Source organism: Silurus aristotelis (genome assembly GCF_946808225.1).
Source record: "Silurus aristotelis genome assembly, chromosome: 4".
NCBI lineage: Eukaryota > Metazoa > Chordata > Actinopteri > Siluriformes > Siluridae > Silurus > Silurus aristotelis.
The window spans coordinates 26,053,094-26,071,894 of record NC_139577.1 but is presented as its reverse complement, the minus strand read 5'-3'; the positions used below and the strand labels follow the sequence as shown (position 1 = coordinate 26,071,894).

The following is an 18,801-nucleotide window of genomic DNA, read 5'->3' as shown; positions in this document are numbered from 1 at the left end:
GGTGAACCAGTGACATGGTTGTGGATGGCCAAGGTTTATTGATGCACGTGGGGAGCGAAGGCTAAACCGTAGGTCCGATCCAACAGACGAGCTCATGTAGCTCAAACTGCTGAAGAAGTTAATGCTGTAAATGCTCATGGGTCAGGACTGTTTTGGCAGCAAAAGGGGGACCAACACAATAATGGGCAGGTGGGCATAATGTTATGCCTGGTTGGTGTATATATAAATAGACTTTGTTAGATTTTCTTGTTAGAATCCTGATTTTTTTATCTTATGACTTATTGGCCAACAGACTGATTTTAGTTAATAATTCAGCTTCTGTCTGATAAAAAAATAGACTTAGAGGGTCCCCAAGATTATTTTGGCAACCTACACCCCCCCCCCCCTTCCCCAACACTTCACTCCAAGCTGGAATATTTTATTCAATCATTTAATTGTACTGAAATGCATATGTGACAATAAATGCATCTTTCTTTCGCGTGCTGTAATTTGTTGCATTAGAATGACTGATGGACATATAAGGGTACACGTTTACACAGAGCTATGTGTAAATAAAAAAGATTTCCCAAATGCACCACATATAATGTGCAAAGCTTTGTTTTTGCACTCATATTAAGAGAACAGGGCACTTTTGGTTCTGCAGCCTGGACCCTGCTTTTGTTGCTGCTGCTTTATTCCTGGATCTCGATAGAGGGCGCGTGCTAAAAAAAACAAAACAACGACAGCCCCGCTTGTGTGACGTGACCACATCCGGGTGCGTGCCATGTTTGCGGAAGTGAACGAAGGCTCTTTGGGCTCAGTTTAGAAATGAACCGGGGAGCTTCTAAATATAAGCGATAAGACCTTTATATTTATTTTGATCTCCCTCTTGATTTTCGTCGACGTGAAGAATCATGACTTTACCGAAGGGCCCTGACTCTTTGTGTTTTAACAAAGATGAGTTTATGAAGGTATGGCGGCTTTGGACTAGCACAGTGTTTATTTAAAGCTAGTTACTCACATCACAAAAAAAAGTGTGAGAGATGTATTGGTGCTCCGTTCACTTTATAGACTGAGAAATAATATAAATATTTAAAAAAAGATTGTGAAACTGAAGTGAATTGCATCAGCATTCTAGTTAAGTGTGGTAAAATGCTTAAAATGTAATCCTGTGAACATGGCGAGTGAGTGAACTAGTCATCAATCTGCACTGGCTGTAAAACTTTACTTCTTATGATTATAATAATAATAATAATTATAATACAATGATACAAATCAGCTATTCATTGACATGATAGAGACAGATCAGTTTAAATAAAGAGCTGAGATAGTAATGTTAGTTAGCAAATCTAGTCTTATATAGTCTTCCTGGCTTTAGAAAAAATACAAAAAATTATTAATAATAACAATAATAGTAATAGTTCAGCCTTTAAAGCTCAACATCAATGAGTGGAGAGACATTGACTCTCTTTGGGGTGCAGGTTTACCTAAAAGTCTTAAACACTTAAAAGAGAAAAGCTATCACATACTTTATTTACTTTATTTACTTGTTTATTTTTGCAGATTAATTGACCGGTAAATTTGTCTATGAATACAAAAAGCGTAATATTTTGACCCTTTTTTTTCCCACGTTCGATTGTTTGAATTTAAATCTCATTATTGAGAAGACTGACCCATAAATTTAAAGACCGGCAACTCAAGTGAAAGTTTAGTTTTCATTCCAGGTCACTAAATCCCAGCTATTCAACCCGTTCCCACCAGTCCTTACTACGGACCTGCAGCCACACGCTTCTGCTTTTCGGAGGATGTAGGGGTGGTATTAAGCTGCTCCTTAGAGATGCACAGCCACCAAAAAGCTCAGCTCCCTGCGCTGTTTTTCTCCTCATACCTTCCTGCAGTAGTATGCCTACAAATTCACACTTTTGTTCGATTAAGAGCAACACTTTGCATAAAAAAAAGCATGCATAAGAAATAACGGAACTCCATGTTGACAGGAATAAAAGGCAGCAAACAGGACATGTGCGCATGTCACAAAGTAATTCTGACTGAAAGCACGGCACATGTAAACACCATATCGGATTAGATAACGACTCGTGTAAAAAGTCCCCTGAATCTTTAAATCGGAATGATTGTAATTGGAATGACAAAAAAGTGTACATGTAAACGTTGCTACTGACACCGATCAGTAAGTAGACACGCTAGTGAATTGCATTTATTTGTGCAAATTAGTCTTTTATTTTGTGTAAATGTGCCCACATTATTAAACCTAAAACTCATTTATTTGGATGATTTAATGTTGTGACTAAAAATGTGTGATTCCCTGTGTACACACTGTTAGGTAATGTTGTTTAAGTAGTTTAACAAGTATATATTTTGCACTGTTTCCAAAAGAAAAAATGTTAAAATGATTAATAAAACGATATTATGAACTATTATTTTAAGAAATTATTTTGCATTATCTTTTCAAATCTGGCTGGTGTTGAAAAAATGTGTAAAATAATCATGATTTTATTTATGCAATATTGTGGGTGTATATATATATTATATTAGATATGATATATATGAGCTTGAAGCTTCATGCAATGTACATGACTTTCACATTATGCGATGGTGGCAAGTGGTCAAAATTGGTGAAACTAACATATTACTGCTGCTTGCTTATTATTGCAGTTTAAGAGTAGACATGATATTGTTGATATTTACCCCAAATCTCAAAACAGTGACATCATCATTTGTGTAGCTGTCTTGACTTGCGTTAAAATTCTCCAGATTTTCTACATCAAGAGCGATAACCTTAGTTTGGGAGATGAGTTTTAATGACATGTCTGTGAATTTCCAGGATGATTTTGACGTGGATAAATTTGTGGCGGACTGCAGAAAGCGTGTCCAGCTGGAGGAGATGCGCCAGGACCTGGAGCACTATTACAGGCTCCTCAAAACGGCCATGGTCGAGCTTATCAATAAAGATTATGCTGATTTTGTCAACCTGTCCACAAATCTTGTAAGTTAAGTCCTCTACCTTTTTCAGTTTGAACATGAATTGGAGACTTATTGTAGCAAAAAAATAATAATACAGTATATCATTATCATTAGGAGAATTTGACTCAATAATAAGACATGCACATGTATTTGGATGATGGAAAATAGCACTTTCCTGTGTGTGTGTGTGTGTGTGTGTGTGTGTGTGTGTGTGTGTGTGTGTGTGTGTGTGTGTGTGTGTGTTATTTTAACCACATATCTCTGAATGTGAGTTCTTGATAATATTCAGAGCCAAGCATTTTTATCACTTGTTATTTAGCACCTGTAATGAAACAACTCGCACAAAATCTGAAACTGTGCCATTGTTAGTTTTCAGTGGGTGTTTAATTGTTCTGTATTATGTGTTAAGTTACTGTTTCTTGTGTCTTTTTCCTCTGTTGTTTGTGTAGGTGGGAATGGATAAAGCTCTCAACCAGCTTTCTGTCCCTCTCGGCCAGCTGCGAGAAGAAGTGCTGGTAAAGTGTTCCAGCACCACGGTTTTGCACTACGATGCAAACGTTTAATTCTGCAGTACAAATTTCATATATTTCCCAAATGCTACGTCTCACTTTCTTTTTTTTTCCCACAGAGTCTGAGGTCATCGGTCAACGAAGTCATCCAAGCCATAGACACACAGTTGACCAAGCAAGACGACATACAAAAGAAAAAGGTGTGGATCTGAGTGATTTGCCTTTAAAGCATTGATCAATTTGTAACCTGTAAACTGTAACCTGATGATGTTTGTGGCTCTTATTTCCTTGGATTTTTACAATAGGGTTGTGTATTAAGACTTATGCAAGTGGTTCGATCGGTGGAGAAAATCGAGAAAATCCTACACTCGCAAAATGCCCAAGACACCACTTCTCTTGAGACAAGCAGGTAAGTTTGAAAAAAACTTGTAAGAAATGTGTAGTAGTATTAATAATAGTACTAATAATGCAATAATAGTATTAGAATGGTAATGCCAGCTTTTGTTAAGCAATCTTGCAGTAGACTGAATGACTGAATTTTAGTAGCTCAAAATTATATTTTATCTTCTACCTAGCATTTTGTTGCACATAAAAAAAACGTAATCTTTTTCTGTTCTGTAAAATCTTTTGTTTTTCTATGAAGTCCTTTGGTAGCGGGTCAGATTCTCGAGCGGATCGCCACCGAGTTCAACCAGCTGCAGTTCCATGCTGTCCAGAGCAAAGGCATGCCCCTGCTGGACAAAGTTCGACCGGTGGGCTCAGCTTTCATATTCTTTTCTATAAGGAGACATTGATTTAACAATGATGGAAGAAATGTTCAAAAGGGAATTGTAAGAAGTACAAGTCTTCCAAAAAAATTTTATAACAGGACACATTATTTATTAGCTGAGAGCCAAGTAAGCTAAATTGACCATTTCTTCTGGATAAGAGGGCTGAAATTTTCTCTCTCTCTCTCTCTCTCTCTCTCTCTCTCTCTCTCTCTCTCTCTCTCTCTCTCTTTCTCTTTTTCGTCAATCACGGTGACACTAGAAAATCATAGCCATGTGTTAGTGGCGGGATAGCACAACTCTTAGCATATCAAAACATCATTTTTCACAGTATCTGTATTTTTGATGTCAATGACCCCTAGATCAAGTCCTACAGATCTAATTAAAGATGCCAGATGTATCAGACATACAATGTGAATGATACACATTTTGCACAAATTTACAATGACAGGTTGTGAGCCGTGTGATTGTATTTTGCATTTCAGAGGATTGCTGGTATCACTGCCATGCTGCAGCAGTCCCTCGAGGGTTTGCTGATTCAGGGCTTACAAACATCAAACGTGGCCATGGTGCGTCACTGCCTGCGCACTTACGCCACTATCGACAAGACCAGAGATGCAGAGACACTGGTTGGACAAGTCTTAGTGAAGCCATACATGGAAGAGGTATATTTAATTTATTGCTCATACGCTACGACTACACAGATTCATACTATTGTATTGCACGGACTTGATTAAATAAAGTGGTGGTCCAGGCTCTGCGATAACAATCAGAAGGTCGAGGGTTCAAGCTCCGGCACTGCCAGATTGCTACAGTTGGGCCCTTGAGCAAGGTACTCAACCCTATTTGCTCCAGGGGGGTTGTACCATGGCTGACCCTGTGCTCTGACACCAGCTTCCTGATATGAAGAAATCTGAGATATGCAAAATCCTTTTAATATTAGAACATCAACACTTTAGTGACAATCACACTGGGACACTTTAAATCTGGACTACTGTCAATGTCTGTCATATACATACCCATCCCTTTCTGTGATATTCTTGCCTAATTTTTTTTTATATATGTAATTTAAAATAATAATAAATTTTTTTATCCCTATTTTTATGCTGTAGTTATACTTCATACTTTCATACTTTTTATACTTTATATATATATATATATATATATATATATATATATATATATATATATATATATATATATATATGTGTATATATATATATATATATATATATATATATATATATATATATATATATATATATATATACACACATACAGTGAGGAAAATAAGTATTTGAACACCCTGCTATTTTGCAAGTTCTCCCACTTAGAAATCATGGAGGGGTCTGAAATTGTCATCGTAGGTGCATGTCTACTGTAAGAGACATAATCTAAAAAAAAAAATTCAGAAATCACAATATATGATTTTTAAACTATTTATTTGTATGATACAGCTGCAAATAAGTATTTGAACACTTGTCTATCAGCTAGAATTCTGACCCTCAAAGACCTGTTAGTCTGCCTTTAAAATGTCCACCTCCACTACATTTATTATCCTAAATTAGATGCACCTGTTTGAGGTCGTTAGCTGCATAAAGACACCTGTCCACCCCATACAATCAGTAAGAATCCAACTACTAACATGGCCAAGACCAAAGAGCTGTCCAAAGACACTAGAGACAAAATTGTACACCTCCACAAGGCTGGAAAGGGCTACGGGGAAATTGCCAAGCAGCTTAAAGGTCCACTGTTGGAGCAATCATTAGAAAATAGAAGAAGCTAAACATGACTGTCAATCTTCCTCGGACTGGGGCTCCATGCAAGATCTCACCTCGTGGGGTCTCAATGATCCTAAGGAAGGTGAGAAATCAGCCCAGAACTACACGGGAGGAGCTGGTCAATGACCTGAAAAGAGCTGGGACCACCGTTTCCAAGGTTACTGTTGGTAATACACTACGACGTCATGGTTTGAAATCATGCATGGCACGGAAGGTTCCCCTGCTTAAACCAGCACATGTCCAGGCACGTCTTAAGTTTGCCAATGACGATTTGGATGATCCAGAGGAGTCATGGGAGAAAGTCATGTGGTCAGATGAGACCAAAATAGAACTTTTGGGTCATAATTCCACTGAACGTGTTTGGAGGAAGAAGAATGATGAGTACCAATTCCAAGAACACCATCCCTACTGTGAAGCATGGAGGTGGTAGCATCATGCTTTGGGGGTGTTTTTCTGCACATGGGACAGGGCGACTGCACTGTATTAAGGAGAGGATGACCGGGGCCATGTATTGCGAGATTTTGGGGAACAACCTCCTTCCCTCAGTTAGAGCATTGAAGATGGGTCGAGGCTGGGTCTTCCAACATGACAATGACCCGAAGCACACAGCCAGGATAACCAAGGAGTGGCTCTGTAAGAAGCATATCAAGGTTCTGGCGTGAACCTTGGCGTGGTTGACTTTCTACAATTTTCTCCCATCTCCTGACTGCATCTCTGGAGCTCAGCCACAGTGATCTTTGGGTTCTTCTTTACCTCTCTCACCAAGGCTCTTCTCCCCCGATAGCTCAGTTTGGCCGGACGGCCAGCTCTAGGAAGGGTTCTGGTCGTCCCAAACGTCTTCCATTTGAGGATTATGGAGGCCACTGTGCTCTTAGGAACCTTAAGTGCAGCAGAAATCTTTTTGTAACCTTGGCCAGATCTGTGCCTTGCCACAATTCTGTCTCTGAGCTCTTCAGGCAGTTCCTTTGACCTCATGATTCTCATTTGCTCTGACATGCATTGTGATCTGAAAGGTCTTATATAGACAGGTGTGTGGCTTTCCCAATCAAGTCCAATCAGTATAATCAAACACAGCTGGACTCAAATGAAGGTGTAGAACCATCTCAAGGATGATCAGAAGAAATGGAAAGCACCTGAGTTAAATATATGAGTGTCACAGCAAAGGGTCTGAATACTTAGGACCATGTGATATTTCAGTTTTTCTTTTTTAATAAATCTGCAACAATGTCAACAATTCTGTGTTTTTCTGTCAGTATGGGGAGCTGTGTGTACATTCATGAGGAAGAAGAATGAACCTAAATGATTTTAGCAAATGGCTGCAATATAACAGAGTGAAAAATTTAAGGGGGTCTGAATACTTTCCGTACCCACTGTGTGTGTGTGTGTGTGTGTGTGTGTGTGTGTGTGTGTGTGTGTGTGTGTGTGTATGTATATATATATATATATATATATATATATATATATATATATATATATATATATATATATATATATATACTCTATTGTATTCTTTATATTCTATTTCTGTTCACATGTCATAATAAGCATTTTACTATGTCATACTCTGAACGAATGTGTATGTGACAAATAAAATTAGATTTGCTATTGCTGCACACTTAAATGCAAAGCTGTGAACCCACTACCAGCATAACTGATAGGATTGTGTATGTTCAATAATATGTTTATGTCACAGGTCATAACTGAACAATTTGTGAAGTCCAGCCCTAACAGCCTTCAAATGATGTACGCTAAGGTTCTGGAGTTTGTGCCACATCATTGCCGTCTGCTCCGTGAGGTCACAGGAGGGACTGTTTCGAGGTACAGTGTAGTTTATCGCTTCTATTACTAGCCATGTATGGTTTATTTTTTCCCCCCACCCTGTTACTATCAGGGCTTGTGGAGTTCAAAATCCTGCCATAGTGCAGCTTTCAGAGTCTTATGTTTTAGTTATTTATTTACTTACTTATTTATTTTGGCAGCCAGGGTAATTGAAGAAAAGCTTTAACCAAGTAATAAAAAAAAAATATATAAAAAAATTCAAAGACTGTCCATTGTTAAAAGCGCTATAAAAAAATAAATAAAATTGAATTGAATGAACCACTGAGCTACCACTTAATAAAAATATATTCTGGGAACTGTTACATGTTTCCCTTTTTTTTTCTACTTTTACCATTACCTTTGATTTATGTAAGATTAAATACATTTCACCAAAACAATGTAGAAATCGTTTTTTATCTCATTTTTAATCTTGCCTTTTTTAATCAGTCTGCCTTTAATCTTAAAAAAGAAAATGGAGGGTATATCAGAATATTTTAACCTCTGTGTATAAGAACTTCATATAGTAGGAAATTGTAAATGTAAGCATGTAAATGGTTTTCCCAGGCCATCACACACATGTTCAGTCAACAGATTATACTCCTAACATTGTGTAATCTTTATACTTAGTGACAAAGCTGACGTCGTTCCTGGATATGACTTCCTTGTTAACTCTGTCTGGCCGGAGACCATTAGAGGCGTTGAAGGCAGGATCCCTTCTCTTTTTAATCCAGGCAATCCAGATGTGTTTTACGAGGTAAAAAACCCCCACACAAACCTGAGAACCTGCATAATTTATTCCATCTATTAATTTTAAGTGTCATTTGAAGCCGAATATGATGCAAGTGAAATTATCTTAATTGCTTTTCTTGTGTTAGTAAGGTGAACTCAGTGATGTGGTGAAAGTAATTCCACCCCAAACTACATTGTGTAGCCATGTTTCTGTTTTTAGAGTATCACTGTTAGTTCACTATCAGTTCACAGGTCTGACTTATACACACACATACACATTTGTTGTGGTTCTTGCAGAGGTACTCTATTAGCATGGACTTTGTGCGGAAGTTTGAGAGGCAGTGCGGATCTCAGGCGAGTGTAAAGAGACTTCGAGCACACCCGTCATATCAAAGCTTCCACAACAAGTGGAACCTCCCTGTTTACTTTCAGCTGCGGTGAGTAAAGCCGAGCAGGTCTTCCTCTTTTTTGTGTCATTCAGTAAAGAAATAAATGTGTGCATTTTAAATAAACAACAAATGAAAGCTGATAAGATAACTTCTACTTGAAAGGATTATAATAGGGGAAAAAATTGTCCTAATAATAAAATGTCCTTTATCGTAATTTATTAAACAGTAAAACCCCGTTGGATGAGCATAATTCGTTCGTGAATATTGCTCGTAGATTCATTTGCTCGTATGTTCGAACTAGTTTTCCTCATAAGAATTAATGTAAAAGTGATTGAATCCGTTCCGAAACCTCATTCGATCGCTTATTTCTGCACTTAAAAAGTATTTGTAGGCTATTTTAACAAACAAATACACTGCAAATTACCGTACCGTAAACATAATTTAACATATACCCATGTGGTAGTGGTGAGTGTGAGACGCACAACACGCTCATACTTTTCCACTATTTCCTTCTTGGTCTTAATGGTAATTCTATTTACTGTCGTTTTCCCAGCACCATCACTGATTTTCTTGGGAGACATTTTTCAAGATTTCTACTAAAATAAAAATATAACACTAAAAAAGTTACGTTTTTGCTGCACCGAACAACGAGAGCGACCAAGCAATACGTCATCAACTAAGCGACTGATGCAACCCTCGGCCGAAAGAGGGGGAACCAGCAGCATGGGTTTGCTCGTGACTTTGAAGGTCGCTCGTATCTTTGTTTGCTCGTACTATTAGTTGCTCGTACAATAGGGTTTTACTGTACAATATTTATCAGGTATTTGAATTGGCACAAATGATATTTTCGGTTAAAGGCTGTTTCCTTTTTTCCCTTTTTTTCATCAATTGCTGTCTCTTTGTTATCACCATTGCTGGTTTCTTTTTTCCTTACCTTCTTTACTAAAGTAAATTTTGAGGCAAAACACACAGTAAAGAATAGTGTCATATCTATAGAGATTTTCCCAGAATATTCTTGTGACCCAGTAGCAACTCTTCTACGGCCCAGTACTAGGTGGTTCAGGACCTCTAATATGGGGGAAAAGTATATATTATAATATATATTACAATAATATATAATATCCTAGGCTGCGATTTTCAGACTTTTACATTAAATCGGTTTATCTAAACTATCTGGAACTATGGATTTTGTGAAATTCGATTTTTAAGACTGAACAATCATTGTGTAGGAGTGAGATTGTCTGTGCTCTGGGGGTTTTTTTGGATTGTTTTTTTTCCCACCCTCGGCTTATTATCAAGTCCATCCGTCTAAACCTGACTATCTGCCAGAATGGGTAAAATGTAGGCGTATTGTGCAATTGTCCGGTAAAAGGAAAAACATGTACTATCTGTACAACTGCTTGAATATATAACCAGTCTCAACACACACTGTTCCATCCGAGTTTTAGTAATGTAGGTTTTAAAATGAAAGTGCCTAGAATGTAGAATCAATGCGCATTCCACTAAATTGGGAGCCGTAGGAAAAGAGATGCGAGACTAAAATCAGACGATGAGTTCGGAAATGCATTCACGTGACCCACCATTACATTTAAACACAGGGATCTCAATTGTTCACCCTTTGATTAGACTGGAAATAGCTGCTAGATGCTATGGGTTTGTGTGAACTCGTGTATGCAGAAGGTCAAATGAACAATGAAAGGAATGCTGCCTGGTTTGTGGTGTTGCTGAATACAGGAATAGGTGGTATATTTTAACATTGCATGATGCCTGGTTGACATCGATATTCGCAGAAGGTCTCGGGAAAAAATGCTGATGGTGCTGAATGACTGCCCTTTTTTGCTGTGATGCAGCATAAGCAGCAGTTCCAGAAGATGCAGTTGACTGGATTAACACGTGGAGTTATGATAGGATAGAGGGAGAGCTGGCTGATGCTTGGGAATTGGCAGGTGACCAAACTGGCAGGGGAGGAGTAATTAAAAACACTTGACCATTTCAAATTGCCTGCCAGTGAAAATAACAAATAAAGAAGTGTGAAAAAATTGCCTTTAAAGGATGTAAATCAAACACTATTGAAGAAATTTGCAACGACAGTGTTTATTAAACTTTTGCCCTGGATATGTTTTTCAGGTGCAAAGAGATTGCTGGATGTCTGGAAAATGCCACTGCAGATGGATTAAAAGCAGCTCCAGGTAGGTTTCCTAGCAGTCTTGTGGTAAAAAAATAAATAAAATGCTGAATAAGCACAAAAACCCCCCCACAAAAGATCAACCCTGAGGAAATCTGCTTCGTTCGGCCAAAATGAACTCTTATATGCATTACATCAGATAGAAATACTGTGTTAAAAGATCCATTTTAGATTAGGGTTGGGATTAGATTAGGTGATGTCATGGTATGGATTAACTGCTTTAATAATTGTTAGTGGAAGGTCCTCAAAGGGATAGAATAATGATGATGTGTGTGTGTGTGTGTGTGTGTGTGTGTGTGTGTGTGTGTGTGTGTGTGTGTGTGTGTGTGTGTGTGTGTGTGTGTGTGTGTGTGTGTGTGTGTGTGTGTGTGTGTGTGTGTAGTGGGAAGCCAGTACCGTTTACAGGTAACCGAGGTGTTATGTAGCTGTGTATGCAGGTGTTGGGCAGAGCGCATCTACCTGCCCCCTCTTGCTCATCGATTCTGGAAGCTAACGCTGCAGCTCTTCTCCCGTTATGCCACCTTTCTCACTGAGGTACAGAGCTAAAGACGATAAAGCCTAAGCAGATATTTATTCTTCCATTTTATTCTCTTCTAACAGCTAGATTTAAGATTTGACTGATGGTTTGACCTTTTCTGCTTCCTTGTCTTTGTGTTTTTCTAGGTCCTAACAAAAACCTCACCTTCAGATACCACCAAAGAAGCCATTAGACCTCTCCCAAGCTCTGCCTCCTCCACATCGAGCCGTACTTCTCAGGATGCAGACAGTGAGAGCGGTGGTCCTACAGTCCTGTCCACCAAACAGCTGGTTTTCATTGCTGCTGATGTGGATCGCTTACAGGAACAGGTACGAATAAAGCAACACTAGTTAGTAGCCTGGGGGCCAAGGTTGTTTTTTGTTTGATTTGAAATCATTTGTGTATAATATATGTGTGTGTGTGTGTGTGTGTGTGTGTGTGTGTGTGTGTGTGTGTGTGTGTGTGTGTGTGTGTGTGTGTGTGTGTGTGTGTGTGTGTATACAGTGGAACCCACTTATCTCGAACTCGGTTAACTCGACAACCCTATTAAGTCGACGTTTTTGAAGTGGAACCGCCAAATTCTCGCTTTGTCTCAGCATTTTTTATCGGTTATGTCGCCGAACCCTAATATCTCGAGCACAAGGGGGGAAAAATTTGCCATTTAACGTCAGTTATCTCGATCGGCACTGTGCAGCCGCAGAAGAACTCGCGAAACTGGCGGAAAAATCAAGTCTTACAGTTGCTACAGGTGTTGTATTGTATACTGGTGAATCTCTGCTGTTAGTTAGTGCACATATGCCTTTTGTTGTTAAATGTTATGCGATGAACAAGAGGCGAAAGCTGCGCTTGGTAGGAGCGCGGCACGGAACGTGGGATGAGCAGCAAAAGCATAGAATGAACACCGGCAGGATCGGGGGCGAATCCGCGGTGCGCTTTGGGAAGAAAAGAGCAGCCGTTGAGACAGTGCCGGTGGGAAGACACGTACCGGGATACGCATGCGTGATAACAACGACCGCCGTGAACCAACATATACCAACAATAACGGACAGTGAGAGTGTGGAAGTTTAAATAGGAGCTGGTGATGATGCTAAACGAGCACCATATGTGCGCGATTAAAGCCAGGAGCTTCAGAGAAAGCGGCCGAGAAAACACCTGACACGCTGAAGGGGGCTGAAGGGGGCGTGGCAGGTGGATTCCTAACAGTTAACAAACATGTACTGGATGTATTTTTATAGCATACCTTCATTAAACAAATCGCAGCAACGCTGTTGTGTAAAAAAACCCTCCAAAAACACGTGCATGCACATTCTCATTTATTAACGCACATCATGTACATCAAGAAATTTCAAGCACGTTAATATATTGCCGCCATACTGATTTTCGTTTATCTCGATCATCGGTTATCTCGACGCTTTTTGGCAACCCCCAGGACATCGACATAACCGGGTTCCACTGTATATAGTCAATTTTTATACACTACATCCGGAAAAAGTATTTACAGCGCTTCACTTTTTACACATTTCTATACAGCCTTTCTCAAAATGGATTTAATTCATTATTCTCCTTCAAAGATTTACAAACAATACCCCACAATGAAGTTAATTAAAAATAAAAAAAAACTAAAATATTCAAAGCCTTTGCTCAATACTTTATTGAGGCACCTTTGGCACCAATTACAGACTCAAGTCACTTTGAGTTTGATGCTATAAGCTTGGCACCTTTTTTTGGGCAGTTTCTCCCATTCTTCTTTGCAGAACTTCTCTGCGGGGAGAGGAGAACCTTCCAAAAAAAACAACTATCTCTGTAGCACACCACCAATTAAGCCTGTATGGTAGAGTGGCCAGACGGAAGACACTTTTAAGTAAAAGGCACATGACAACCTGTCTGGAGTTTGCTAAAAGGCATCTGAAGGATTTTAGACCATGAGAAACAAAGACTAAACTCTCTGGCCTGAATGCTGAGCGTCATGTCTGGAGGAAACCAGGCACCGCTCATCACCTGGACAATACCATCCCTACAGTGAAGCATGGTGGTGGCAGTTTAATGCTATAGGCTGTTTTTCAGCAGCAGCTAATGGGAGACTAATCAGGATATAGGGAAACATGCAGCAAAACTGCTCCAGAGTGCTCTGGACTAGGGCGAGGGTTCATCTTCCAACAGCACAATGACCCTAAGCACACAGACTTGATGCACTGTAGATTTGACTTGCTCAACTGAATAAAATGGTTTTACTCCACACTTCTGTAACTCAGAAAAAACCCTATTAATACCAACTTTGACTAATACTAATGTTCACAAAATAAATCCATACTGAAAATTTTAAAAATTGCCTCTCTGCCACATTCACTATATGGACAAAAGTATTGGGAGACCTGACTTTCCCAGCCATGTGTGGTTCTTTCCCAAACTGTTATCACAAAGCTGAAGCTCAAGCACACCCCAAAATCGAATCTAACATCTTCCCAGAAGTGTGGAGGGAATTATTGGAACAAATTGGGACTAAATGTTAAAATATGTGGAGCATATACCATACTTAATTTCCTGGTGTCCGCAAACTTTTTTGTAGTGTAAATATATATAATGTAATAATTTAAAAGTTACAGTATACCACCTTATACTGATCACCGTTCTTTAAAACTCCTGTGTATCCAAGGTCATGTCATTGTAACTCATCTCCATCGTAAATCTGGGATTATCTGTGTTTATGTTGTTTATGTTCTCATTCTTATGGTTTCAGATTCCTGAAATCTCTAATATGGTGAAGGAGAGATTGCAGGAGATTGGGTTCCAAAACCTTGCACTTGTATCAGGTATCGGTTAGTGTTTTCTGTCTTTGTTTGATATGATTTAACCATAAGGCTGAAATGATTCCTCGAGAAACTCGAGTAATTCGAATACAAAAATGCATCGTCGCAAATAATTCTTCATTCAAACTCCTCATGGACTGACGCACCACCCGCTAAACTCTGGAGCCTCTTTGGACATGTAAACACTATGGAATTCCCTTTCTGCCTAATTCCATTTTTTTCCACAATTCCGACTTGTTTTCTCACAATTCCAAATTGTTTTCACATAATTCTGACTTTAATCATTGTCATTTTTACTTTATTTCTCTAAATTCAAAACCTCTGTAATGCCAGAAAGCTTTACACATGAAAACTAAATCAATCTATGAAGTCTACAATCAATTGAATCGCATGGTATTGAACTAAGCCTCCGATCCCTGGAGAGAATTCGGAGGAGGTCTCGATCATACACCAACAGCTTCAAACTTCAGGCCCAAATGTTAACAAGAAATAAATTCGGAATTGTGAGAAATGAAGGAATTGCGTGTTAGAGAAGTGAAGAAAAGAGTGCAGGCAGGGTGGAGTGGGTGGAGAAGAGTGACAGGAGTGATGTGTGATAGAAGAGTATCTGCAAGAATGAAAGGGAAAGTTTATAGGACTGTGGTGAGACCTGCGATGTTGTATGGTTTAGAGACAGTGGCATTGAGTAAAAGACAGGAGGCGGAGCTGGAGGTAGCAGAGCTAAAGATGTTGAGGTTTTTGTTGGGGGTGACGACGATGGACAGGATTAGAAATGAGTTTATTAGAGGGACAGGACGTTTTGGAGACAAGGTGAGTGAGGCGAGATTGAGATGGTTTGGACATGTGCAGAGGAGGGACATGGGGTATATCGGTAGGAGAATGCTGAGGATGGAGCCACCAGGAAGGAGGAAAAGAGGAAGACCAAGAAGAAGGTTTATGGATGTGGTGAGGGAAGCCATGCAGGTAGTTGGTTTGAAAGAGACAAATGTAGAGGACAGGGGGATATAGAGACGGATGATCAGCTGTGGCGACCCCTGATGGGAGCAGCCGAAAGAAGTCGTCAGAATTGCTAGAAAACAATCTTAGAATTGGGCAAACTTTTTTCTTTTCTTTTTTCTGTTTCTTAAACCGGCTTCCATACAACACAGAAGTATGAAAAAGAGAGAAAGTGTGGGGCGAAGAGAAGATTTGGGATAATTTCAACTTAAAACATAATACAGTGCATTTACCCTTTTTAAAGTAATTTAAAAAAAATTATTAACATTTTTGTATTTGCAGATTCATGTAATAAAGCAATTAAATAGGTTTAGTTTTCCCTGAAATTGTGAAAGTTAGTTTTCACAATTTCAGCAATAAAATGCTCATTTTTCCAAAAAAGAAACACATTACTTTGTTTTAAGACACCTGTCTTATTTTCTCTTGTATATTTATTATTGCTCTTCAATAAAGAAAAAGTACTTCTTGTCTAATTACTAAATTAATTGATGGCATAATTGGTAGAATACTTGGTTGCTAAAATAATGGCTGCAGCCCTACATAACAATGGTAGAACTGGAACTCAGCTGGAACATCTGCTTATACCTTGTCTCCACTTGTGAACTATAGATGCCTTGGGTGACTCTAAAGCGGCTTTGGCTGGATGCATCCCAACATTGAACAGCAGGATGACTCAGAACCTGACAGAGAGGAGCTTCCGCTTCCTGAAAAATGCATCAGAAGTTCCACGTCTCTACAGAAGAACCAATAAGGTCTGATCGGTTGAACAGGGCACAATAATGACTAGTGTACAGGGTTTCCTAATCCTGATCCAGGAGCAGTTTGGTGACCCTTGTTAAGAGACACCTGATTCAGCTGACCAGTTTGATTGCCTGTGAAGGAGCAATAAAAATAATAACTGTTTAGGATCCTGCAGTCCAGGATCAGAGTCGGAGAAATCCTTTATGGCTAATAATGGCTATGAAGTGGCAAATTAAGCTATTTATTCTTTCACTTGCAAAAGTATTAGCAAGTAAAATATTTATCCCTTGTCCATGTTAGATTTTTTTTAAATGTCACTGAATTTGCTTTGCTTATATTTATTTGTTTATTTCTTCATCGTTATCAGGAGGTACCCACCAGAGCCTCAGCTTATATGGATAATGCTCTGCAACCCATACATCAGCTGCTCACTGACTCCACAGACGTGGTGAAGCTTTCCATCATCCACGAGTGGCTCCGTGTTGCACTTTCAGACTGCACTCACAGGTAGTACCTAAATATATATCAATGCAGGTATACAAGTTCATAATACATCATGATACGGCGTGTTAATTACATATCTCAACGTTATCTCAGATACTTTGAGACCATATCTGACGTGCTGAGCTCTGTGCGGAAGATGGAGGAGAGTCTGAAGAGGCTGAAACAGGCGAGAAAAACCGCCACAACCAGCACAGCAGGAGCCAACTCCGGACCCTCAGACGACAGCAAGATCCGCCTGCAGTTGGCTCTGGATGTTGAGTATCTCGGAGAGCAGGTAACTTCAGCTCAATATACCACACACATGTTCTCAGTGTAAGGAAACGATTCACACAACCATTGATTTAAACGGCAACCATTGGTACTAATTCAGGTAATGAACAATTACCTGTAACTCTGGTACTTAACATAATTTGTCTGGTAGGTCCCAGTGGTAGAGACCCAATGTTTTTCTTTCAGAGTGTATCATTATTGTGTTTTCTTTTTATCTTATTTTTATATTTTATGTTTCCGTTTGGTGAAAGTGTGATTTGTTTGAAAAAAATTTTCATGGCAGTAACATGCACTATATGGCTAAAAACTATTAGGACCTCTAACTTTTCCAGTCATATGTGGTTCTTTCTAGAGGTCGAACGTTCAATCGGCCGGTTGATTAATCAGCCCGATTTCTGGCTTTTTTTTATTTCTTTTTTTTATGGGCACCGGTTGACTGGGCTGCAAATTAGGCCGATTATTAGGCAGGCACATCTGACTCACTAAACCGTGCATGTACGTTTTGAGCATGCGTGATTGAAGCACTCATACCACCAGGTGGCAGTAGTCTGTATACGGCATCCAAACAGGTCATCCAAACCTATTCCAGCATGACAATACCCCTATGCACATAGCAAAGCAAAAGATATGGTTTACATGGGTTGACACAAGCACATTTTAATATCAAGTGAAACATCCTCCAAGAAGTGTGGAGGTTATTAAAACAGGAAATGGGGAATAAATGTGAAATAAGATGTTCAAAAAGCATATACAAAGCTTTTTTTGTTTGTTTGTTTATATAGTGTATGTCTGCTCAGTTTATATGTTACGGATGATTAGGACTCTAAAATATACATATATATTAGTAAATATCGTTCACTGCAATTGTAGGCGGTTTATTATTATGTAAAACACAGTATGCACTGTTCATTGTGATTTGTTTTTTTTTTTTTGTTTTTTTTTAATCAGGCATGCTACTAAAATCTAAGGTTGGTCACTAGTTAAGCTTATAACACATACATATTGGTGTTTTTTCCTTTAACAGATTGAGAAGATGGGTCTCCAGCCAAGCGACATCACCATGTTCTCCGCTCTGCTGGACTTGGTGCGCGAGGCACGGGATCTCGCCACAGCAGAGCAGGCTGGTTCCTAGGGCTCGTCCTTCAGGTCGACGGGAACCTCCTGTTCTACAGAGCTTCAGCGGGCAGGTGTTCACAAAGGTTACCGGGGGGAAACGAAAAGGCTTCCCCACTGATTGACAGCCATGTTGCTCTCAGTGAAGTTGAGATGTAAAAATCAAGCGCTTTAAACTGAGAGATCCGCCTGCGATGACGCACTACAAGAATGCGTTCATTTGGTCAAATGTTATTTATTGTTAAATCTTTTGAGATAATTAGGGAATTCTAATGTTAAATAATAGTGGATAAGGGATTCATAATGATATGTAATGATTCGAAATATAATCATTTTAATATTAAGGAATGTACTGGATAGTACTGTGTGTTGTAACCTGTAATACACAGTTACATAAGCAGTTGCTTTGACAGCCTGTGACTGTTGTTTTGGAGATTATGTCATAAAATTTAACACTGTGTGTCGATGAATGAAGTGTAATTTCTGCCACAGTTTCTTCTCTGAGCCAGGTTGCCAAATAGAAGCTCAGCACCCCAATGTGATGGGATACTTTTTGCATTTCATGTCAACATACTGTTATCAGAGACATGTTCTACTGGATAAGGCTGAAACTACTGTAACTTTTCAACATATCCTTGACAATAAAAGGCTTAGAAAGTTATGGCCCACATTGCTGCTTGTGTTCTAGCCTTGTAGGATACTTCTTTTTGTTGAGGA

At 39.1% G+C, this 18,801-nt stretch overlaps 2 protein-coding genes across 3 annotated transcripts in view; both read left to right on the top strand.

Annotated features, from left to right (window-relative positions):
* The window catches only part of phactr2 (phosphatase and actin regulator 2), a 279,098-nt gene that overhangs the window by 174,275 nt on the left and 86,022 nt on the right, over positions 1–18,801 (top strand). The window lies entirely within an intron of this gene.
* Positions 738–18,745, top strand: cog2 (component of oligomeric golgi complex 2). Of its 2 annotated transcripts, none has more exons than XM_083538534.1 (18): positions 738–950; positions 2,819–2,980; positions 3,408–3,473; positions 3,587–3,667; positions 3,773–3,876; positions 4,111–4,219; positions 4,720–4,899; positions 7,709–7,833; positions 8,461–8,587; positions 8,860–8,999; positions 11,079–11,140; positions 11,519–11,670; positions 11,800–11,982; positions 14,391–14,463; positions 16,066–16,208; positions 16,565–16,704; positions 16,795–16,975; positions 17,996–18,745. In XM_083538534.1, the coding sequence occupies exons 1-18, from the start codon at positions 894–896 to the stop codon at positions 18,101–18,103; spliced, it is 2,193 nt and encodes a 730-aa protein (XP_083394660.1). In that variant the 5' UTR covers positions 738–893; the 3' UTR covers positions 18,104–18,745. The 2 variants fall into 2 exon arrangements, with proteins under 2 accessions (XP_083394660.1, XP_083394661.1); XM_083538535.1 differs by having other exon boundaries at positions 771–2,713; positions 2,749–2,980.